This window comes from Crinia signifera, chromosome 1, assembly GCF_055691185.1.
Source record: "Crinia signifera chromosome 1, ASM5569118v1, whole genome shotgun sequence".
NCBI lineage: Eukaryota > Metazoa > Chordata > Amphibia > Anura > Myobatrachidae > Crinia > Crinia signifera.
This window is the reverse complement of record NC_139217.1, coordinates 314,393,237-314,418,742: the sequence shown is the minus strand read 5'-3', so window position 1 is coordinate 314,418,742 and position 25,506 is coordinate 314,393,237. Positions and strand designations below refer to the sequence as shown.

Genomic DNA, 25,506 nt, shown 5'->3' with positions numbered 1-25,506 from the left:
TGTGACTGACACATGGCATTATTTACTGCTCTTTCTGGCTCAGACGTCAAGCTTGGAGATCAGTCTGGGAGAAGTCTTGTTCTTAGTCAGTCATACATTCTGGCATTCAAAGCAAGTTCTTAGTCATGGTCAATGATTCCGTTACTTTGTAGTACGGTGCGGATCATTATTACACAATTACAGCACAGTTGACTAATTGTAAATTTGATATAGTGCCCATTTATAATTTTCCCACTTCTGAAAAAATATATCATGTTTTATAAAATAACTTTTCATTGGCTTGTTATAGGACTTAATTCAGACCTGATTGCTGGACAATTTTGTTCACAAAATGGGCAAAACCATGCTGCACTGCAGGTGAGGCAGATGTAACATGTGCAGAGAGTTACGTTTGGGGGAGTTATTTTGTTTCTGTGCAGGGTAAATACCAGCTGCGTTATTTTTACACTGAAATTAAGATTTCAGGTTGCACACACATCACCCAAATGTAACGCGCTCTGCACATGTTACATCTGCCCCACCTGCAGTGCACATGGTTTTGCCCATTTTGAGAATAAATATGCCCTGCGATCAGATCTGAACTTGGCCCACTTTCTTTTTTTTCTTCTTGACTAATGTTTAATTCCTATAAATGTATAACCTGTAAACAAGCAATGACTGAATATGTATGTTACCTGTTACTGACAGGTCACTTTAGCTGAGGAATGACATCTAGAATAATGTTTACATGTCCTCTTTCCACAGAGTCTCCTTGGATACATTAGCTGCCTTACTAAAATCAAGTAAGTTTTTTGGCCTTTGTTGTGCAGGATTTCAGTCCTCCTTCTTTTTTTCCTTTCCACCCTCCCCTTCCTTGTTATTCATTATAAATCAGGGGTTAAAGTGTTTGTGTGTGTGTGTGTGTGTGTTTGTGTGTGTGTGTGTGTGTTTGTGGGGGTGGAACGGAGTTCTATCATCTGTAATGGCGCGTTGGACTAGTTCAACTTTCACCTTAGCCGTGCACAGTAATTCTAACAGAAAAGCTTTGTAATTTGCAGGGGGGTGCCAAACACCCTACCACTGGCCCTGGCTCTGCCTAATGGGGGGGAAGAATTAGGTGGCAGAGGGAAATAAGTGCCACCATATCCACAACCACGTTAAGCCCCGATTTGATAAGACTGAGTGATTACATTTAATGTGTCAGGAGCCATTTTCCATCTCACATGTTTGCATTCAGTTTCCTCACAATAGTTTTGTAAAATGTTTACTCATTTGGATATGGTATTACTGGAGCAAAACATAATAATTAATATAAAGATTGTTGCATGTACATTATAGACATATTAAAGTAACAGCATTGCTAGCTTATATTGATGATTGCATGGTGAAGGCAGTAAAAAAATGCAATAGTGATAGTTGATCCCTTTTAAGTTACAGTGGGGCAGATGTATTAAGCCTTAACAAGAGATAAATGCAGGGGTGATAAAGAGAGATAAACGTCCAGCCAATCAGCTCCTTACTGACTTTTTTCAAACACAGCCTGTAACATGGCAGTTAGCAGGTGATTGGCTGGACGTTTATCTCTCCTTATCACCCTTGCATTTATCTCTTGTTAAAGCTTAATACATCTGCCCCAGTATGTGGCCACTGTTTACGCAGTATTCATAGTAAAGTCCTATCTAGCTGCACCCATGAGCCATACAGTATTTACCTTGAATATTTGTTGCCCAGGGGCCATATTGTTCATAGGGATTAATGATAATGTAGTATTTTGACAGTTACTCGTTGTGTGTTGATTTCTTTGTTCTCTGGACCTATGGAAAATGAGTGTTCTGCCGAACTGTTTTCATATTAAACTTTTGCCCGCTTGTGCTAAAGGCATACACACATGGAAGGTCAACTCACAAACTTCAGTTTATTAACATACTTTAATTTATTTATTTTCCTTTATTTTTTCCATTTATTTGTAGAAACAAATGCCAGAAAAGCAGTAGATCGGGGATACGTTCAAGGGCTCTTAACAATTTATGTAGACTGGCATCGACATGACACTCGGCACAGACACATGTTGATCCGCAAAGGCATTCTGCAGTGCCTTAAAAGTGTTACAAACATCAAACTGGGTAGAAAAGCCTTCATTGACGCCAATGGTATGAAGATTTTGTACAACACCTCACAGGTAAAAGTTTCCCATAAACTCTCCCGAGCCCTTACAGAACATAACAATTGGATATACAGCTGTAGCCACGCTCATCGTTACTGCTTCCATGGCTCTTAGAAGAAGCATTGCACGGAGATGACACAGCATGGCATTTCCATCCCATGGGTGCGACTTTGGCATGCCAAATGTGTACAAGTGGCCATATCTCGGCAAAGCTGCGCACGGCTACATCTGTACATGTTGGCCTCACTGCTTATTCATCTACGTGTACATGTTTCATTTCTATTCTACATTAATCAGAGGGGTAACATATTTGCTGGTCAAGCCCACACGCAGAATAATGCAATTAATATATGTGTATACATTATACAATAATTGATGTTTAGTTAGTAATGAACCAGTAATATACAGTATACTAGCTATAAACATATATCATGTTTTTTTTTACATAGAGCAGTGGTGCCCTGGGGTGCCAGAGGTGGATGACTTGCAGGGGTGCTCTGAATTGGTGGTCCACAACAATTATTCAAATTTATTCAAATTATTTTTGACCAAAGTAATAGTCAAATTGTGGGCAAAAAAAAAGTGAATCCTGTATGTTACCAAATAATTGACATTAAAAATGAGATATAAACTCAATTTACGTAATTTTATACTTTTTCTGATGTTATCGGTGAGAAACGATTGCTCTAGGACAGCCATAAAATATATTCTGATATTCTAGGGCGCCATGATTCAAAAAAGTTTGGGAACCACTGACATAGAGACAAAAAATGTATTGGATTGGGAATATAATAGTGTAATTCGGTTTTTGCGCCTGACAAAATCTGTAGTTCCTTAGTCGTAATTATAATAAAGTACACACTGACCACTGTGGTTGCAGCATGAATACAGCTTCTGTATGCTGACATTATGTTGTAAAATATGTGATAAACACAGTACTTAATTGGGGGACAGTGATGTCACATGACTCATTTTGAAGTACAGGTGCTCCTCACTTAATGACATCTTCTAACTGCTGTATATTCACCCCAAAGTAATATATGTGTGGTATGTAGATCTGGTTAGTTGGGTCAGGTGTTAGCAGGTGTAGTGCAATATGATGTTTTACTTGTATTTTTATTTCCAGGATTGCCAAGCTGTTAGAACATTAGACTCCCTTGTGAATACATCTAGCCTGATAATGAGAAAATGCTTTCCCAAGAACCGTCTTCCTTTACCAACCATCAAAAGTGCTTTTCATTTCCAATTGCCTGTTGAACCTACAAGTGGGCCTGTGGCTCAGATTTTCAGCATGCCCCCTGAAGGTAAATGGCATAATAATTTCAGTCACTATCATATAATGTGTATGCTGGGAAGCATTCATAGGGGTTTTCTTTACAATGTTACACATACATATTTAGACCTAAAAGATTTTCTAGGTAACCGCTTCACACACTAGGGACTTCAAAAATGGCTATGCTCATATTGGCCCCTCTTCTGGTTCACTCGCAAAGTCAAATTCCTTCTCAAATGGGCAAAACCATGTGCACTGCAGGACGGGCAGATGTAACATGTGCAGAGAGAAATAGATTTGGGTGGGGTTTTACTTCAAAGTGAGATCTATATTGCAGTGTAAATATAAAGATGTCCGTATTTTCCCTGCACAGAAACAAAATAACTCACCCAAATCTAATTCTCTCTGCACATGTTACATCTGCCTCCCTGCAGTGCACATGGTTTTGTCCATTTGAGAAGGAATTTGCCTTTGCGATTGAACCAGAATAATGGCCAATGTGTCACCTAACACATCAGTAAGAATACACACACACGTTTGTGTGCGTGTGTGTGTGTGTGTATGTATGTATATGTGCGTGTGTGTGTGTGTATATGTATATATGTGTGTGTGTGTGTGTGTGTGTGTGTGTGTATGTATATGTATATATATATATATATATATATATATATATATATATATATATATATATGTGTGTGTGTATGTATGTATGTGTATATGTATGTATGTATGTGTATATATATATATATATATATATATATATATATATATATATATTATATATATATAATATATATTTTTTTTTTCTATAATTAAAATGTGTGTGTGTGTGTGTAAATGCTGAAAATCTCATATATATTGCGCTCTCACTATTTAATGTTGAGAAGAGCATGTATCTATACTTTTTCTTTTCCCGGACTTCTCTCTGGTGAACATTTTATTATCTAAATATATAGACCCGAAAATTAATCCAGGAGTAAGAATGCAAATGTATTCGTATAATACTGCCTAGGCAAAACATTTACAGTTTTTGCCATTTTTTTTAGGTTACATTTTGATTCGCCCTGTACCATTAATGTGCCGATTTCTCTGTAGGTAAAAAAACCATTGGCGTGGTAAAAAAACACGTGGATTGTTCATTGTTCGTCACATAGTTCAGTGTATATGTACAATATTATTTGTCCAGACACTGGGGAAGTACAATGGAAGTACATCGTCTAGTGTATTTGCACCATTACTTCAATATAGCTCGTATATAAACTTACATCTTTGATCACGCTCCTAAAAAATATTAGTCTGATTTTCAGCTTTAAAACACATTTTATAACCATCAGGAGTAACGTCATATGGTTGTATATACCATGGAATGTATATGTACCCCAACACCAAGACAAATCTGATCCATTTGTAAATGAATCAAATAGTCGACATTGTCGAAAAACAGTCACACAGTCATTTCCTGTGTTCATGCGCACACATACCACATTCAAAGATAGATGTGCGGTCCACCACTTTCAGGCATAGTTAAAAATGGCCGTGCATTCCACAATCTCCTGCCAATGTGCACCACTTAATAATAGCCTTTGAAAGAAGTGTTGGTCCATAAATAATGTTTACAACAATTAAAATTTTGCTACCAAAAAGTAAGTTTATGATAGTAATTTATGAAAGAAATGAATAAAAGAAATGCAATAATAAGTTAACTAAATAAATAAAAACTGCTATGTCGGACTATAAAAACCAAAGACAGGGATGTTCTATCTCTACCTCTAGTCTAGTTTAAAATATTTTTTTTTCTCAAACTCTAAATATAACCTTTAGGATTAAGGGTCCTTAAATTGAAAATGGTGCACATCTGGTTTCTCCCTAGTACCTTAGTGATACGTATTTTTTCTCCAGTTATCATGGACTAATTGTATACCACAAAAATAAATGAAATACATTGGTTTACTGTTCTGTGTTTGTTTAAAAAAAATTCCCTTGTTATATAATTTATATATACTTGATATGCAGTGGATGATGTTGTGGATGAAAGTGACGACAATGATGATGCTGAGGCAGAAGTAGAAGCTGAAAATGAAGATGATAATGAGCAAGTGTTTAAGGTAAGACGTCATTGTTCACTCTCTGTTGCAATGTACTGGATGTGCTTGAGTTGCTGACCCTGCACACAGTACTCTACATTAAATTCTGGTAGTGAATAGACCGGGGAAGCTTCCCATGGGCAACTTATCAGCTGCTACAGTACTTATAATTCTATAGATTGCACTTGAAAAATGTTAACTCATTGCTTATTGGTTGCCATGGTACCTTAACCGCTGGCCCACCTCTCAACTATTCTCACTGCTTCACACACTCCCCCTCTGTTCCTTTTAAGTGGTGTGCTGCTTTGAGGCTGCCTCTTTACTATGATGGTTTGATGCATTTTGCATGCAATATACAGAATCAGGAGTGCTCACAGCTGTGCCATGCTCAAGTACTGGCAGGAGGGGTGTGGCCTATCCAGGTTTATGTAATTTCTGTGCGGCTGCGGTTACCGATGTTGGGATAGATGGATGGCGACAGATTCAATCACTAACCCCTCCCACCCCTCTCCCCTCGGGATAGGGGTCATAAGGTCTACAGAAACTAGGTCGACAAGCATTGGGTCAACATGAGTCAAGGTCGACAGGGGCAAGGTTGACAGTCAAAGGGTCGACATGGGGTTTTTCACTGTTTTTTGAGCCGACATGTGCCAAAAGGCAGTATTTCATGTCCTACCATCCAGTAGGGCATGGTAGGAGAGGAGAATAAAATAGTGTGCCGTGCGTAGCAAGGCACCGTGCCCGAAGCATTGCGAGCAATGTGGTGCACTTCAAACTGTGTCCATGTCGACAGGGTTGACATTCAGGTAAAAAAACAGTGGAAACCCCATGTCGACCTTTTGACTGTTGACCTTGCAATTGTTGACCTAATGTTTGTGTCGACCTTGACCCATGTCAACCTTGACCCATGTCGACCTTGCTGCCTGTCAACCTAGTGGTGTCTACCCAATGCTTGTCGACCTAGTTCTTGTAGACCAAACGATCCTCACCCCTGCACATTCTGGAAGAGAGAGAACTGACTGCCTTTTTCCCCAGTCTAGTATACAATATTGTGTGCTTTTGTGCTTGGCTGAGGATAAAGCATCGTTAACTATATTGAGTGTACACACTAGAAGATCTTATAAACGATATCGCTCAGAGGCAGCAGTATTGGTTATGTTTTTGATTTTTGCTTTAAATACAGGTTGAGTATCTCTTATCCGAATTGCTCGGGACCACAAGCATTTCGGATGAGGGATTTTTCCGGTTTTTGGATTTTTTTTTTGAACATACTAACCTGGTTCCCTGGTGGTGCTCCAATGGTCCTCCGGCATTCATGGTGTCCCCCGGCATCCAGGATCCTCTTCAGCGGTCCGAGTGGTGCATTGCGTACGTTTGCAGACGCGCCAGTGACGTCACCGGCGCACTCACGCAATGCACCCCTGGGACCAAAGATGCAGCTGAAGAGGATCCTGAAGCCTGACGGGGGATGTGGTGAGTATCAAAAAAAGGGGCAAGGGGGGTGGAACAACAACAACAACAAAAAAAAAATTCTGAAAATGGTTTTTGGGATATTTCAGTTTTTAAATATTCGGATACGGGATACTCACCATGTACTGTATATTTTGTATTAAATATACTGGGCCAAATGTAATCTGATTTCAGCAGCCATGTGGGATGCCAGATGAACTCAAATTTTTTATTTTTCAAGGGGCAATCATTTATAAGGCAAAACTTGTAAATTATTGGCGCTTTATAAAAATTCCCGACTTCAGCTGGTATCCCGCATGGCCGCTGAACTCAGACTTACACCCGGCACACTGTGTTTAAATGCAGCCCCCACCTATTATTTTTTTTGGCGTGTATTGCATTTGGATGCTGCTTTTTGACTTTGTAGTTTTATGGTGTGTACACACGGTCAGATGTGCCTTCAGATACTATCCACGATCCGATCGGATCGTGGATAGTATCTGAAGGCACATCCGATTTGCATACAAGTCTGACTATATAGTGCAGATCTGCACTATATAGTCAAGGCAGACAAGACTTTCTGCCTTGCGATACGTGAACGCGCATCGGAATCGGATTGGGATCTGAAGGGTTAAAACCCTTGCGATCTGCATCCGATTCCGATCCAATGTTGACTATATCGTCAACATCGGAAGGCAAAAAGTACCGTGTGTACACACCATTAGTTTCGTAGTTGTATTAGTCGGGTTAAATGTAATCCCTTTTTAAATGTCAATTTTTAGTATAATTTTCACATACTGTAGTTTTAATATTGTTATTTTTCTATTTTGAGAATGATGACATAGAGACTGATATTAGTAAACTGAAGCCTGCACAGGAGTTGGGAAGGTCAATAGAAGATCTGAAAATGTATGAGCGCTTTTTCCCAGAGCTTTCTGATGATTTCCAGGTAAATAAAATTGAATGCACATGTTAACCCATTATTATGAACAATGCGTCTTTCACCTCAAAATGTGAGTGACTGTTTACTTCTTTTTGTCCTAGTTAGATTAGTGTCCCACAAACAATATATGTATGCCGTTTAACCTAATATAAGGGCAGAATGGAGTTTTTGGAATTACCTTCTCTTTGCTGTACTTTCCTGTTTCTGCTTCTTTTTTTTATTGGCTTAATGCCATTGGTATTCGGTAAGACCAGCCTCCAAAACAGTGAAGAATCTACAAGGCACTTGTATTGAGAGGTGACCGTCCTCTTTTCTTTGTTTCCACAGAAAAAGTACTTCAGTTTCTGTCAAATTTATTAAAACTCTGGCCATTGGAGAAATAAGAGATTTTTCCATTTATGGTTTCTGATTGTATAAATAACGCAACCACTATAACAAAATAGGGAGCAGTAACATTATGGGGCGCTTACATGTTATTGCTTCTTCCTTAACACCTAGTGCTATCTAAAGGGTGATGTTTCTTGGCAGTCTTGTCACTGGCTCAGTACAATCTCACATATGTGATGATCACTAACTAACAATCAGCATTTATAAGGTGTGTACTCACGGGGGTGATATTGGCTGAAATCCCTGGCAATATGGTCGCTGAGCGAACATATTGCCAGTGATTTGGAGTGCTGCTGTCGATAAATCGTGCCGTGTGTACTCCCTAATGGACCAGTGGCTTCCCCCGGCTGAGCAGGAGGTCAGCGCTCCCTCCCTCCTCCCTTCGGGTCTCTCTCTCGCCCCCCCGCACCCCCACCCCGTGACTGTAGCAGTGTCTCCTTTTCATCACTGAGGAAAAGGAGACACTGTGCAATACGATTGCCAGCAATCATATCTCCCCATGTGTACACAGCTTAAGTGTGATTACCAGGCACCCTTTGAAGAGCGAGCTTCCTTTTTTTTCAGATGAGATTTTTCCCATCTTCAGACTGGTGGTGTTAAGGAGGTAAGGAGCCCATACACGCTCCGTTGTGTCCAGCTCATTTTATCAATTATGGACTGCACCAGGGAAAATGTTGTACTGTGTATTTTTTTTTATCCGGGATGCAATTAATAAATGCAAATTTACTGTTTATTATACATTTTTTTACTTACATTGTCGTTCTTTTTTTGATTATTCCTATTTTTATAGTTTAGTTCTCTTTGCATGTAAAAGGTTAATGGTACTTGTTTCCTAGCACGGCCACAATCTTATGGATCATGTACCTTTAAGTTAAGGTACACGATCCACACGATGGACCCGATTTCCTTTGAAATCAGGTCCATTTTGCCGGCTAGGACACAATATCGGGGGCATCGCGTCGGTCGGGACCATTAACAGTAGTAAGGGAATCCTCTATTCCAGGGGTTCCCAATCCTTTTTCTAATCACGGCACCCTAGAGTATCAGAATTTTTCTAAGGCACCCTAGGCCCCAAAAAATTAAATGAAGTAGATTGTGTTTATATGTGCTTCTTAGGTTCAGTTATGTGGTAAAGGGCAGGATTTGGTTCTGATTGGTCACATTTTATGATTGCCAGCCACCAGCACTGGTTTTGTCCAGAAATAATTGATCATAAATAATTTGAATTGGTCCTGGACGACCAACCTGAGGCACCCCTGCAAGTGTCCGGAGGCACCCCAGGGAGCCTAGGTGCACAGTTTGGGAACCACTGCTCTATTTCTTAAAACAAGTATCCACAAAGAGGCAAAAGGGTTAGAGCATACAATTTCTATAGGAAAATACTTTTAACGTAATTTAGGTTCAGTTTTTTTTTCATCAGTTCCTCACGACTGTAGTAGCCTATTGTTGTTCTCAATTACTTGTTACTCAGTTACTTGTTTAATGTTGATGATTCATTAATTTTTCAATGAAACTTGATCAACCTTCAAATCTTAGACTTTGATTTTTCTTTTATTTCCGTTTTTTTAGGCATACAGTATGTTTTTTAGTTTTGTTTTCAAGCAAATCTTTGTACTGCAATTTTTAACAGATAATGACTTGTGTGTGCACTTTAATTGTGTTCTATCATTTCACATGGAAAACGTATAAATAAAGTCAGCGATGAGAGTTGTTGTTTTTTTTTTTTTGTTTATTTTACATTCCAAAAACTTTGTGTTTCCACTTTATCAAAGGACTTTGACCTGGTTTCAAATGAACAAAAGACTGGAGCAAACAAAGGTGGGCCTATCATTGTCCCAACTGCAGGAGAAGAGCCATCCTATAAACCAAGGCATATTATCAAAGAGCTTTCAGGCAAAAGCAGTAGTATTTCTTTAGAAGATGAATGCAACAAAAGACCTTCATTTTTGAATGTGCCAAAGAAAGACATTAAGAGAGACAACAATAGTTCCTTTCCACAGACTCAGGGAGATACCGAAAGGTCCTCATGCTTTTACTTGAACAATGATGTTGTCCGAGATCTTGACAGACTCTCTATACAGAAGTCTTCAGTCACCAACCATTGCAGAAATGGATGTGTGTCCGCTAAAGACAAGTCCAATGTTTTATCTCATTCCTGCAGCATGACTGCACAGAATTTGTTGTGTGGTAACAAGCTGTTTGAAAAGCATTCTGTGAATGTAGGCCCTTTATGCTGCTCTGGAGTCTTGCCTGATGAGGATGAAGATGCAAGTCCTTTAGGTGGACACTCATTGTATGACATGCTAGACACAGAACACTTATCACCTCTCCATGATCCAGAGCTGTATATTGAAACTGTGAAAAATACCAAATCTGTTCCAGAATATTCAGAAGTGGCATATCCGGACTATTTTGGTCATGTCCCACCATTTTTCAAGGAGCCCATATTAGAAAGGCCCTATGGTGTACAAAGGTGAGTTAATAATATAATATTATAGTCACAAACTTTTGAAATCATTTACATTGTGACCTTAACCCCACCTAATACATCAGCTGTGTTGACTAATTGCAGACACTTTTATCAAGATATAAGTAACAGTGCACCATAAACTAAATTTAGTTCACTCTATACATTAAGATGTAAAGGTAACATTTCAAAATTGCACCAACCATCTTGGTTTTAAGTTTGTATATGTATCACACTAAGGGCCAGATGTATCAAACATCATAAAGTGTTGTAAAGGAGAGTGATAAACAACCAGCCAATCAGCTCTTAAGTGTCATGTTACAGGCTGGTTTTGAAAATTGACAGGAGCTGATTAACTGGTTGTTTATCACTCTCCACTTTATCACCTTTTTTTTAAAGCTTGATACAGCTGGCCTCCAAAGAGCCTATCTGAGCATATAGGAACAGTGGACTATGCAGCAAAAAACGTTCTTTAGACTTTGGCACTGTAACATTTTCAATATTATGTGCTCCTGCCTTTTTATAGCTCCATTCTGTAGTGAACCATCATTTATGCCTTTAAACCATAAACAGAGACAGATAAAACATCACCTCTTAATGGATTCTGAGTATTGGGTTCAATGTAAGTATACAAATTAATTTTCTTTTACTTTGAGAATACTCAACAATGGTGCGGTCTCCAAATTGCTCCTTCATTTGTGTATGCTCACAGTTTGACATAAAATACCCATGTACCATGACAATATTGGTCAATCCAGTGTCCTCAACAGCAGAATCTTTTCAACATTTATGGAAAGGTGCATCCGTTTCACTACCAGCTTTTTCAGGTGATTTTCCCACAATGTCCAGGTTAACCGATCAACGAAGAGTGAAATGTTTCCTTACTTCCCATGGCTCTTTTTTTTTTTTTTTTGTTCTTTTGAACAGGTCATTCTGATGGTTGGCTTCATTCAAAGGGACCTTTTGTACATCTCTGATGGTTAATATATGTAAACATGGTGGTGTTGTCTGACTGTATTTTAATAGGGTTTCTGCTCCACAGTAGCTGCACTGGACGTTCTACTTTAGTGGCATCTAATTTACGGGCATCAAAGACAAATTTGACTTTCCCAAAGAGCATTGACCTTTAAACCAGCCAGGAATTGGAGACTTGTGTTGGTCTTCACAATTGTACAATGCCAAAGGGACAGTGTCTGAGGTTGTCCTCTTTCAGTCACCAGATGAGCAACAATCACATTTGGAAGTGTTGTTTTTTCATGGTATGTTACCACTTGTGATATATGAGGATAAACTCTTTTTGATAAACCCTAAAATGAAAGCATGCAATCTGCATAGCTTTGAATGTTGATACAAACTTTCAAAGGACCTTCATACAGAAATGAACCAGCACCTAGCTAAGAGAAAAGGGGGCGTGTCTGTGGAAACAGCCATGGATTGTTGAGATTCAGCCGTGATTGCGATAATTCATGGCCGTAAGCTTTCAAAGTCGGGCCCATTCTGTCGATCTGCCTCTCCAATGCTGTCGGACAAGACAGCATTGAATAGGCACCCGCCGCTATTTCCCCCATTGGATTCCCCCGGTGATTGAATACCCCCCTTAAGATGGAAAAGATGCAAGAAAGAATGACAAACACGCCTGCAGAAACCAAAATGCTCCTAGTAAAATGTCCTGTAAACAGATGAGACCAAATTAGAGAACACTTCCGTACAGACAAACATTAAGATGTGGATGTATCAAATCTTTGAACGCTAAAATGGAAAAGTGGCGCACAGCAACCAGTTAGCATGAGTATGCTAGATAAAGGACAAATTCTGTTTGCTTTGTGCAGCTTCTCCATTTTCTCTTTCGCTCCAAAGCTTGATACAAATCTGCTTAAGTCATGTGATAAGGGGGTTTCAGGCAATTTTTTAGCTCAATGCCAAATCCAGTGTTAGAAATGTTTCTCGTTGTCATGGGTTTATCAGAAGGACAATTTGGGTGAGTTATTTTTTTTTCTGTACAGGGTAAATACTGGCTGCTTTATTTTTACACTGCAATACAGATCTCACTTTGAAGTAAAACCCCACCCAAATCTAATTCTTTCTGCACAAGTAACATCTGCCCCCCTGCAGTGCACATGGTTTTGTCCATCTAAGAAGGATTTCTCCTTCATCCAAGGGGACACTGAAGTCACTACGCTGGGGATAGTGGTGCATTGGAGGAGTCAGCACTTTAAGAAATTGAAGTATGGCATGGCTCCTCCCCCTCTATCCTCCCCTCAGACCCCAGTCTTAGTTAAGTGCCCAGAGGAGTCGGATCCCTGGGCTAGGGCTCCTCTTATGGGGGCTCTATAGTGTTTAATTTTTTTATTTAAAGAAGTGTCTCAGGCAGCCAGAATACCCTGCTGGCTGCCTGCTCCGTGGGATGCCCTCCGGTGGGGTCAGCGCGGCACCACTTGCGGCGCACGCCTCTGACCCTGGTCGCCAGTGAATCGGCACTGGGGACCCGCCGCAGCATTACGGGTCCAAGACCCGGTCAACCACCGGAGGTACAGGGCCTAACTTACGGGTGATGGCTGGACCAGAGTGCGCGCTGGTCCAGCTTGGAGGGCAGAGGTCACACAGCGCCGCTGTTCACAGCGCACGCTGAGTGGGTCGTCAGAGGGGGCGGAGCTTTCCTTCTCTGCTACACGGAGGCGCCATCTTACAGCCCACGCTGCCTCTCCTGCTGGTGCACCTCAATAGATCTCCTGAACAGGGCATCAGAGCGCTGCTCCTCTTCCTCATCAGCCGGTTCACTGCGCTGGGTGAGTGACAGGGTATCCTGCTGGGATCCCCTTTGGAGTGATATCCTTTACTGTGGGCTTAATTCGGGGAAGGGTGGGCTTCTCTCCCCCTATTATCTCTCTCTTTCCCTCACTGCTACCTAATCTTGTGTGTGTGACAGGCTGAGGTGCTGTGAGTCTGGTAGTGTTTGCAATGGCAAAAAGTACTTTAAAGGCGTCTCAAAAACTGGTTGTCTGCACCCAGTGCACTCCATAGTTTACTCAGCACATTAAGGGTGTAACCCTGTGCAAGGATTGTTATGAGAGGGATGAAGCAGACAAGGCCCCTTCTCCTCTCAATATGGAAGGGGTCACTAGTGTTTTATCCACTTTGGCAGCAGAACTGGCTAAGTCCCGCAGGGACAGGGAGGTGTTCTACTCCCATCTAGCTTCTATGGGTTCAGCTGAGCCCTCCTGGGCCGTGGACCTTATCAGCTCAGTGGATTCTTTGGTAAGAGCTACTACCTCTCAACCTGTAAGCATTCCTCCCCCACCAAAAAAAAAGGAGTATTCTCTTGCTTTTAAGGGGGGATTCCTCTGGGGATGAACAGGAAGATCCCTTAGGGGATGTGGATGTACAGGATGATCCCCTCCCTCAGGCTAATGGGGGGGATGATGAGATCATAGAAGGATCTCAGGGCCTAGAGGCCCTTATTCAGGCTGTTAAGTTCACGTTGAATGTAACTGAACCAGAACCTCCGGCCTTTGTCCCCATTTTTGGCCGCCCTCCTAAGGTGGTGGTGTGTTTCCCAGAATCTCTGGAGTTAGACAAACCTATATTGGATGTTTGGAAAGCCCTTAGAGAAAAAGTTTCAATTATCAAAACGGTTTAAAACTACTTATCCCTTTGCAAGGCAAGGGCTAAGTGGGAAAATCCGCCCTTGGCTGACGCGTCAGTGTCAAAGCTTTCAAAAAAAGCAGCACTTCCTATACCAGGGGCTGTTGCACTTAAAGATGCTCCTGATAGGCGTCTAGAATCGGGGTTGAAACATATCTTTACCACCGCTGGAGTCACCCTACGCCCTGTTTTAGCTATTTCTTGGGTTAGCAGGGCCGTGGAAACTTGGACTGAGGAATTAGCTAAAGGAATAGAGGAACAAAGGCCCATAGAAGACCTGGCTTTGCTGGCGGCTAATATGCACGAATCTGCCGTGTACATAGGAGAAGCTGCCAGAGATTCAACAGCCTTGGTCGCTAGAGTTTCCGCCTTGTCCGTAACAGCTAGGCGTTCCTTGTGGCTCAAATCGTGGCAGGTGGAGGCAGACATAAAAAAGGCTGTAGAAGGTCTGCCTTTTACAGGTGATGTACTATTTGGGCCTGAGCTGGACAAGCTGATTGCTCAGGCCACGGGGGCCAAGTCCACCTTCTTGCCCACCTCAGCTCCACCTCCTAAAAAGCCTTATCAAGGCCCCTCCTTCCGTTCCTTTCATGGAGCACCAAAGTTTAGGTGGAAACCTAGAGGTGCCTTTGCCTCTTCCCGAGGCAGAGGGTTTGGAGGCGCGGCCACTACCTCAACCGCGGGAGCCCGCCGCACTGACCCTAAGCAACCAGAAAAGCCCGCAGCATGACTGTCTCCCATCTTATCTGGGGGACCCCAGAGTGGGGGGAAGGTTGCAGGATTTTCATCATCACTGGATTATGTCATGTACAGACCAATGGGTTCTGTCAATTGTGACAGAGGGTTACAAGCTGGAGTTTGCTTGCAGACCTCCACTTCAGTTTTTCACGACAGGTCTCCCCCATGTCGAAAAGGACCGATTACTACTGATACAGGCCATTCAAAAACTTTTGGCAGCTCGGGTCATAATACCGGTCCCAGCAGCCAACCGCACAGAAGGCTTTTATTCACCTCTTTTTCTGGTACCAAAGCCAGACGGGACTGTGCGCCCAATTTTAAATGTAAAGACATTGAACAGGTACATAACCTACTACAAGTTCAAGATGGAATCGCTAAGATCAGTAGTGGCCGGTCTGGAACCAATGGAATTTTTGGCCTCTCTAGACATAAAAGATGGCTATTTACATGTCCCAATACACGAAAATCACCCACCGTTCCTTCGCTTTGCTATCAAGGAAGATCACTTCCCGTTTTGGGCAATGCCCTTTGGCCTGGCATCTGCTCCGCGCCTCTTCAGAAAAATCATTACGGTGATTATTTCCTTACTACACACGAAGGGGGTAAATGTGGTCCCATACTTGGACGATCTTTTGATCACACGAAGGGGGTAAATGTGGTCCCATACTTGGACGATCTTTTGATCAAGGGACCATCCAAGGAAGTTCTACTTCAAAGCATTCATGTTTGTTGTCAAGTGTTACTACAACATGGGTGGGTTATGAATTACAAAAAGTCCCAGCTGACTCCGTCCCGATGGATTATTTTCTTGGGTCTTATCATGGACACGTCTCTACAGAAAATCTTCCTTTCATTGGAGAAGATTCTTTCTCTTCAGGAGTTGGCCAGACAGGTCCTCACGGATTATCAGTACATCTGTGCACCCGATTAGGCAAAATGGTCGCCTCCTTCGAGGCACTTCCCTTTGGCCGCTTCCATTCCCGGACATTCCAACTGGATCTGCTGAAACAGTGGTCCGGTTCATATGTGCACATGCACAGGCGAATTATCCTGTCGCCATGCAGTCGTCTTTCTCTGCAATGGTGGCTCCATACACCAAACCTGTTGGAGAGCCGCCGTTTCGGTGTCTGGGAATGGACCATAGTCACCACGGATGCCAGCCTCAGGGGCTGGGGTGCTGTGGTGATGGAACATCACTTCCAAGGGCGTTGGTCTCCACAGGAAGCGAAGCTCCCGATAAACATCCTGGAGCTTCGGGCGATTCGCCTGGCCTTATTCAAAGCAGACCTTCTGCTGCGGGGAAAAGCTGTAAGCATCCAATCGGACAATGCCACGGCTGTGGCATATGTCAACCGCCAAGGCGGCACCCGCAGTAGCAAAGCTATGCAGGAAGTACGCCCAATTCTCCAGTGGGCGGAACGTCAGGCACTGGCTCTCTCAGCTGTGTTCATACCAGGGGTGGACAACTGGGAGGCGGATTACTTAAGCCGCCAGGATGTCCACCCGGGGGAATGGGCCCTACACCAGGAGGTCTTCTCTCAGATTGTCAACCATTGGGGGATGCCCCTTATAGACATGATGGCATCAAAGCACAACTAGCAAAAACGGGGATGGTTGTAAAACAACACAAATGGGCGCTGTAGGGGGTTGTGATGTGGAGCAGCTACTAAACAAGGTATCGAGAGAAGGAAACAAAAAAGATATACAAAATAGTATCGCTGACAATTAAAATATAAAAATTTAATGACAATAAAAGGTACACAATAAAACAATTATAATGATCAGCAATTATAATAATAATCAGCATGAGCACCAGCATCTGCAATAGGTAAACTGCTTATATTGGATCCATTCCTAGTATGCCGCCAAATTCTATCCAGAGAAGGCAAACAAAGTCTCCTTATAGAGTAGTGTTGAATATATTTACCGCAGTGATAGTCCAAATGAGGTATTATTCCTTTCAGGATTGCGTTCTGCAAAGTCCATCACTTGGTGAGGGGGGATTCCCCAGGATTTCCAAACAAGCGGATATTTGTAGTTTTAAATAGTACTCTGGTGGCGGCTGGTCTGGGTCCAAATTAGTAGATAGGCAGTAAATGGCAGGTAGTAGGCTGGTGTGGTAACTCCTCCAAGTGATGGACTTTGCAGAACGCAATCCTGAAAGGAATAATACCTCATTTGGACTATCACTGCGGTAAATATATTCAACACTACTCTATAAGGAGACTTTGTTTGCCTTCTCTGGATAGAATTTGACGGCATACTAGGAATGGATCCAATATAAGCAGTTTACCTATTGCAGATGCTGGTGCTCATGCTGATTATTATTATAATTGCTGATCATTATAATTGTTTTATTGTGTACCTTTTATTGTCATAAAATTTTTATATTTTAATTGTCAGCGCTACTATTTTGTATATCAAAGCACAACTGCAAGGTATTGCTCCAGGTCACGGGACCCAGCGGCGGTGGCAGGGGCGGATCCAGGATAAAATGACAGGGGGGGCACCATGATAAAAAAGGGTTTGGGTGGGGGAGGGGCGGTGTTAGTGGTGCCAGTGTACATGCTAAGAGAGCGGCAGGAGAGGGTGGGAATGGAATTAAAAATAGGCCCTGGCATTTAAAGTACGCAGGCCCACCATGGCGACAAAATTGAAGGATGTAGTTGTGCGCGCGCCAAAGGAGCGCTCCAGAAACGGGTGTGTGGCCACTCAACAGGGGGCGTGTCAACACCATATACAACTTCTACACATTATGCAACAAAATACTAGACCCCATTATACTTGCCCCTTACACATGATACCAAATGGAATGAGCCAAAATTGACATAATGCCACATGGATTGAGCCAAAATTCAAATAATGCCACATGGATTGTGTCAAAATTCACATAATGCCACACGGATTGAGCCAAAATTCACATAATGCCACACGGATTGAGCCAAAATTTACATAACACACACGGATTGAGCCAAAATTCACATAATGCCACACGGATTGAGCCAAAATTTACATAATGCTACACGGATTGGGAAAAAATTCACATAATGCCACACGGATTGAGCCAAAATTCTCATAATGCCACATGGATTGAGCCAAAATTCACATGCCACACGGATTGAGCCAGAATTCACATATTGCCACATGGATTAAGCCAAAATTCACAATACACTTCATAAACAGGGACATTGTCCACCAAAAAATGAGCAAGAAGCTGATTGGTCCTCTAACTTATCTTTCCATGGGTTTTAGTACAGTACTTTGTTTTGGATCTATGGTTATTATAAGGCACCATATCACCCTGTATTGCACAATGTGCTGTTTCTCAAAGTTTATTTTTTTAACTTTTAAAACGTATAACATTTAATGTGAACCATTACCATGCACACAATTGTGTTTCCTGGGAATGTAATCTATTCACCAACCATACAGATATTGTCGGTAGTGTTACAGAAAGGACATCTTATGGATTTTAAGGGGTAAAACTGACCATTTCTTGAACCTTTCTGATTCCTATATAGATGTAATTCCATACTTGAAAAGGATCTAGGAGTCCAAATAGACAGCAAACTAGGATGTAGTGCCCATTGTAATGTAGCTACAAAAAAGGCCAACAAAATTCTGGCATGTATTAAGAGGGGAATGGAAACTAGGGACTCGAGGGTAATTATGCCACTATATAAAGCATTGGTGAGACCTCACCTAGAGTACGGAGTACAGTTCTGGGCCCCACACTATAAAAAGGACATCATAGAATTAGAAAAAGTCCAAAGGCGAGCAACAAAGCTTATTAGGGGAATGGAGAATTTAAGCTACGGGGAGAGATTAAGCAATTTGGGACTATTTACATTAGAAAAAAGACGTTTAAGGGGGGACATGCTCAACATGTACAAGTATATCAAGGGCCAATATAAGGAACTGTCACACACCCTCTTTTCTACTAGAAAGGAATCTAGGACGCGAGGGCATGAGTATAGATTAGAAGAAAAAAGATTTCATTCAGCTAGTAGAAAGAATTTCTTTACGGTCAGAACAGTCAAACTCTGGAACTCTCTTCCCGGAGAGGTGGTGTCGGCTGGCTCATTAAATGCGTTCAAGGCAAAGTTGGACAAACATTTACTGGAGAAAAACATCCATGGGTACAAATAAGAAATATAATTTGTCTGTAAAATACCAGAACCTACCAAATCAGCAATGGATATCTATACCAGGTTGAACTAGATGGACGCAAGTCTTTTTTCAGCCTTACCTACTATGTAACTATGTAAAGGCGCGCATCACCTGAACCAACCTATTGTTGTTCCGGTACTGACGGGTGATTCAAAATCACTGGATGTTGTTCACACTTTACAGGTTTATGTGAACAGAACCAAGTAGATCCGGAAGTCAGACTCACTGTTCGTTCTGTATGCTACTGCCAAGAGGGTCTGGCCAGCCTCCAAACAAAATCTGGCAAGATGGATTTGCCTTACCATAAAGCAGGCATATGTGCAGGCGGCTCAGGTTCCGCCCTCTAAAGTTTCGGCCCACTCCACACGTTCAGTGGGGCCATCTTGGGCAGCAGCTAGAGGTGTGTCTCTGACTCAGCTGTGTAGAGCAGCGACATGGTCTGGTCCGAACACATTTATCAATTTTTACAAGTTTGATACTTTTGCGGTCTCTTCTTCAAATTTTGGCCGTGCTGTGCTGCAGGATGCCCAGCACCTTCCCGCCCGTGGGGATGGCTTTGAGACGTCCCCAGCGTAGTAACTTCAGTGTCCCCTTGGATGAAGGAGAAAATAGGAATTTGGTACTCACCGTTAATTCCCTTTCTCCGAATCTATAGGGGACACTGAACACCCTCCCGGCGCTGTGCTTTTCTGGGCATGGGTGTGTCCAGTTCGCATGTGTTGTTTGTTTGTGCATGCGATTGTCTGCAGTTTACAGTTATACTCATGTTACTTTTGCTGTTCTTTCTCTCTCTCTCTCTCTCTCTCTCTCTCTCTCTCTCTCTCTCTCTCTTTCTCTCTTTCTCTCTCTCTCTCTCTCTCTCTCTCTCTCTCTCTCTCGGAGATTCCCTGGTCTCTTTTCTCCTCTCGGGCACAGTTAACTAAGGGCGGTATTCAATGATGATTTTGGCGATGTGCAGCGAATCCTGTTTAGGATTCGCTGCACATTCGCCACTGGTCGCCGCGTTCCGGAGCCTCGCCGGCTCCAGTATTCAACGAGTCAGGGGCTCGCTGCCCCTGACCGGCAAATTTTATCTCCTGCGGCGATGCTGCAGGGAGCCTGAGGACGGTGGCAGGCAGGGAGATGGAAGTCTCCCTGCCTGCCCCAGAACGTTTGTGGGGGGGAGGTGGGCTCCCCGGGTGCCAGGCAGCACAGGCTGCCCCCCAGGGGTGCCAGCAGGGGACCGGGTATATTCACTACACCGGATCATGCATATGTAATGATCGGGTGAAGTGAATATATGAATATCTAATGAGCGGCTCGGCTCCGGCCCCCTGCTGGCTGGTCTGTGTTTTTTAAATTAAATATATATTCATGTGCTTACAGCACATGAATAAAAATAGCATGCCCCTCCTCAGAATAAAATTCCTGATTTTTTGACACCAAATGTAAAAAACAAAACACCTTATTTTAAAAGTTCACATTCCACTTCACCATAAAAAGATAGCGATTGCTACTCGGTGAATCATGGCGAAAAAAACCTTGAAATGTATTCGCCATCTGGTCATTGAATAGGGTGATTCACCGTTTTAGTCAAAAATTTGCCTTACAGCACAAAATCGCCATAAAAACCTGGCGAATCAGCCTCATTGAATACCGCCCTAAGACTGGGGTCTGAGGGGAGGATAAAGGGGAGGAGCCATGCCACACTTCAATTTCTTAAAGTGCCTACTCCTCCAATGCACCACTCTATCCCCAGTGTAGTGACTTCAGTGTCCCCTATGGATTCGGAGAAAGGGAATAAACGGTGAGTACCAAATTCCTATTTTTGTCAGAGAGAGTGAACTAGAATAAGGCCCAATGACCCTAAACACACTTCAGAAACTACAGGAGAATAGGTTGAAGCTATGCTATAAAATCCAGTTAAAAGAAGTAACCCTTGAAATATTGGAGAACTGGAGCAGCTTGTCAGCTGCCTGTACAGTGGCTATAGAATATGGTTATTTTGACCAAAGTATATGCTACCAAATATTTAGCTTAGAATAGCAACAATTTAAGGAGGAGACCAAATGCTGGTAATTTCTACTTTCATTTTTAGGAATTAGAGAGTTTTTTTATAAAAAAAAAAAAAAAAAGACACCAGTAGTTGGATAAAATGCTACAAAGTATTCCTTATCACGTCTTACATCCAAATAAAAAAAATCTATTATACCCCTTTCACATGGCAAAGCTGTCGCAGACCAGGGCCTGATGCTTTCACACTAAACCTGGGTCACCCATTATACAGAGTGCGACCCGTGTTAAACCCTTCTTTTAAACCGGGTCAAATTGACGTGTTGATTGGTGCTTTCACACCGCACCTTGACCAGGGTCATGACATCAGTGACCCGAGTCTGAACCAGGTTATTTTGGCGATGTGAAAAGGGTATTAGTGGCACAGGTGCTAACCCAGTGTTTCACATCATTGTTTGAACCAAGTAGGTGGTAACTTACAGTACTTTTCACATCTTATTTTTCCTAACCTCACAGACCACTCTAGAACTAAACATAATTAAAAAATACACTACAGCTAAGCAAAAATTAGTGTAAGAATGGCGGCTATAACTTAATTAAAACATAGGCTGATCCCCACAGAAATGTATATCCCCACAATGTAATCTAGTTGAACAATTCTAACGATTCTTCTAACCCACAGCACTGCCGTGATTAGAGTGCGAGGTGTTTCTGGACAACTGGAAACCCCCCACTTTTTGAATATAACAGTGCCATCTTACCACTTCCTTTATTTCCACAGGACAAAAATTGCTCAAGACGTTGAAAGAATGATTCATCCCAATGATATAATAGATCGGGTGATATATGATCTTGATGATCCCAGGTATGTCACTTTTTTATTTATTTTTTATTTTAAGGTTTCTAGTTTTTTTTTTATTCATTTTTAAATGTTCTAAAATATATATTTAAATATTTGATTACCTACTATTTAAATGTAAAATAAATTTTAACTTCGTAACCACTCCATAACAAAAAAGAAAGTAAGCTTAGTCAGTTGTGTGCATATGTATCCTTATTCATTTTTTCTGCAGTCGCTCCTTGCAGCCCTTCTTGGCACGCCAGTCTCCATAAAACTCTGCCAGTGCCAGGTGTTTTTTTTTCTTTGGGGGGGGGGGGGACACGAAAATGCACCAGGTGATTGTACTGACTTGCAACAACTTACTTCTATCTGTGTGCAACTGAGTCTCTGAATCTGCTTATTAAAATTAAAAAGTACATTCACTCTGTGTGAACTAGTCACATTGCGATGTGAGCTTGCATTTCAGAAAAAAAGCCACCAGTCGCTGGTGAGGTGACATGGTACGCATGCTCAGGTCCCCTTTGCGAATGGCTTTGGTGACTTTTATGACATCAGGGATGGCTGGGGGCAGATGGCGGCGGGAATGTGGCTGGCTCATGGGAGCACTCAGTGTTTTATGGGCGTCCCCAGGAAAACATTGGGTGTTCCCATGGGTACACAGACATGCTGATGCCTTGTAGGGGGGATGGCTGACGTCACAGGACATCAGCCACCCGCCCGGTCTTCATTCAGCCACACACAGATAAGTCCGTTTTCACGTAGGCAGGAGAAATCATGTTTTCTCATGCAGCGGAGGCATGTGAGGGGATGTGTTTTCGTTACACATCCCCTTGCATGGTACCAAAGGGAATCTCAAGTGCAATGTTTGCAGTTTACTGAGCAAACCAGAGTTGGGCCCATAGTTTCATTGTTCTCAATAGATCAGCCATTTTAATGAAAAAGAGCTGTAAAGGATTTGTACGTCATGTAACATTTATCTTTGTTGATGATACTCATAGTTGCCTTTACCTCACTTTTACATCAGTTAAGTTTTCGTGTTCTGTGGGGATTTATATAACTAGCAGTAAATTGAAAGTGGGTATTGTGGAATTAAGGTATTTCCTTTTTTTAATGCATTCCAGCTGCTCCATACCAGACGAGAGTGATGTTCTCAAGTTCAACTCTAAGTTTGAGTCTGGAAATCTGCGGAAAGTCATTCAGATTAGAAAGTAAGACAGCCGTTCTGTCCTCCCACTTCAGGAAGTCCATTCAAAATGTCCTGTCAAAAACTGCACATGTATATTTTTTTTTCCAGAAATGAATATGATCTCATCTTAAATTCTGATATAAACAGCAATCATTATCATCAGTGGTTTTACTTTGAAGTAGGTGGCATGAAGACCAACACTGCATATCGATTCAACATCATCAATTGTGAGAAGTCTAACAGTCAATTCAATTATGGTAAGGCAGAAGTTGAGATTTATATAATGTCATAACAGTTCATTGGTAAATTCCATTTTCTGTTAACATCACATGACATATCCACTTTGTTTTGTTTTATTGTATACAGTTTCTTTACCATGTGTATTGTAGTTCATGAAGCTAGAAATCATATGATGTATATCTTAACTGCTCATAATATTAGGATCTAGAAAGTCTTTTTTTTTTCTCGTGTATTACAAATGAATTTGTATTTTGACATCCCGGTATGGTATTTGGTTTATAGATTGACTTCTCATACTGGTGTACTAATTTACTCATGCAAAGGTGCACATAATATTTATCACAGCAGCCAATAGCTTTTGCACCTTTTGCATCTTAAAGCAGTTATAGTGTAGTAAGTATTCCTCACTGTGTTTGTGTATGTACTATAATGACCTTGGCAGTGTCCTCCAAATACTTAGTCAAGTACAGTGTCACTAGTCTTATGAAGCCTCATATGGCTGATAAGAGAACATTACCTCACAGTGTACTACAACAGACTCTTTTATATACACATACCAGGCTGTACTAACCTAAATTCCAATTTTTGGAGAAAGTTACATGTTTGTGCCTTAATGTGTAGTCCATGACTTCTACTTTAATGGATAATAAAGCAACAGCATTCAGCTATTTCTGATAGACCATATACACTTTATGTAGCTATTGTTTCTTTAATTAGATTGTATATATATATATATACAGCCAAACGTCTTTCCTATAATTTTTTTCTGCTTTTCATTGTACAGTTTTGGGTATAATAGGAGATAATAGGTGTAGACAGTCATGATTGGCACGGTATTATTGGTAAGGGATGTGATGGGCTATTCTGGTTGGACAATGAGGGTGTCTTATTTTATTCCATTTTTATATAAATGTGCTTTAGGAGGCCTGTAAATGGTTTTACTATATCAATAATGTGTTTTTAGATTTAGTAACCTAAAATTAATATGGAATTTATATGTGGTTTGTGTCCTAGGTATGCAGCCTCTTATGTATTCTTTACAGGAAGCAATGATTTCTCGGCCTTGGTGGAAACGTGTTGGGACAGATATATGTTATTACAAGTAAGTGTACAATTCCAGTTTGAGTATATGAATAAAATCCAGCTATTTGTAACTCATAAACTATTAAAAGCTTTTGGATATTTTTGTGTATGTAACAAAGGGATTATTGAATATGATGTGCATCCCAATAGGTACAGTATGTGCTGGAAAGGACCACATGAGCAGATAAGGGCCCATGAACTCACCCAAAGTAGAATTTTAGCATTTGTTAGTCCCCTTGTAATGTATAGGTTTGTGTAATCCCCATCTGATATAAATGTCCCATTTTTTTTATTGTTGAGCAGGATTTGTAGTTTCTAAATAGCTAAAACAAAACTTAACAGACCTGACCAAAGTGGACTATGGGAAATTCTGCGGGCATATTTGGCTGTTATGCACACTTTTCGAGTATTAATACAGACTGTGTTTAACACCATCATATTATAGTGATCCTGATAGAATGTGGGCAGGGCGGAGAGGTGCGGAAGGTGACCAGAATCTAGTGCACATGTTTGAAAAGGGAAGGTGGCCAGCCCAGGAGTGGGCTCGTCATTATTGGGGTCATGTCTGGCCGCCAACGTCATTGGTTGGCGTGTGCCTGGCAACTATGTAGTTGTAGTAATAGCAAATCTCTCCGATCAGAGTGAATAGATGTCATGTGCACTGCACAGGTAGGCTGTTTTAGTAGGGCGCTGGTAAAATTTAGCGCATGTTTTGCTATTTAAAATCAGTCGGGGCGAGGCACCTTGCTAAAACAGCATGAGCACTATATTAAGTATATGTAAAGTGTATATTGGGAAGATTGTAATAAAATAAATAATTTTCCCAGCATCTCCCTCCAGTTTGAGTACAGAGCCTCGTGTTCTTGTG

General features: G+C 41.6%; 1 protein-coding gene across 3 annotated transcripts in view; it reads left to right on the top strand.

Annotated features, from left to right (window-relative positions):
* Positions 1-25,506, top strand: part of AGTPBP1 (ATP/GTP binding carboxypeptidase 1) — a 168,182-nt gene that overhangs the window by 83,480 nt on the left and 59,196 nt on the right. For all 3 annotated transcript variants that reach the window (XM_083186409.1, XM_083186406.1, XM_083186414.1), the window contains exons 9-18: positions 745-782; positions 1,950-2,158; positions 3,270-3,447; positions 5,430-5,521; positions 7,782-7,898; positions 10,052-10,752; positions 22,070-22,153; positions 23,251-23,337; positions 23,424-23,572; positions 24,570-24,657. In XM_083186409.1, the coding sequence (XP_083042535.1) occupies positions 745-782; positions 1,950-2,158; positions 3,270-3,447; positions 5,430-5,521; positions 7,782-7,898; positions 10,052-10,752; positions 22,070-22,153; positions 23,251-23,337; positions 23,424-23,572; positions 24,570-24,657 (1,743 nt within the window). The remainder of the gene's footprint in view (positions 1-744; positions 783-1,949; positions 2,159-3,269; positions 3,448-5,429; positions 5,522-7,781; positions 7,899-10,051; positions 10,753-22,069; positions 22,154-23,250; positions 23,338-23,423; positions 23,573-24,569; positions 24,658-25,506) is intronic.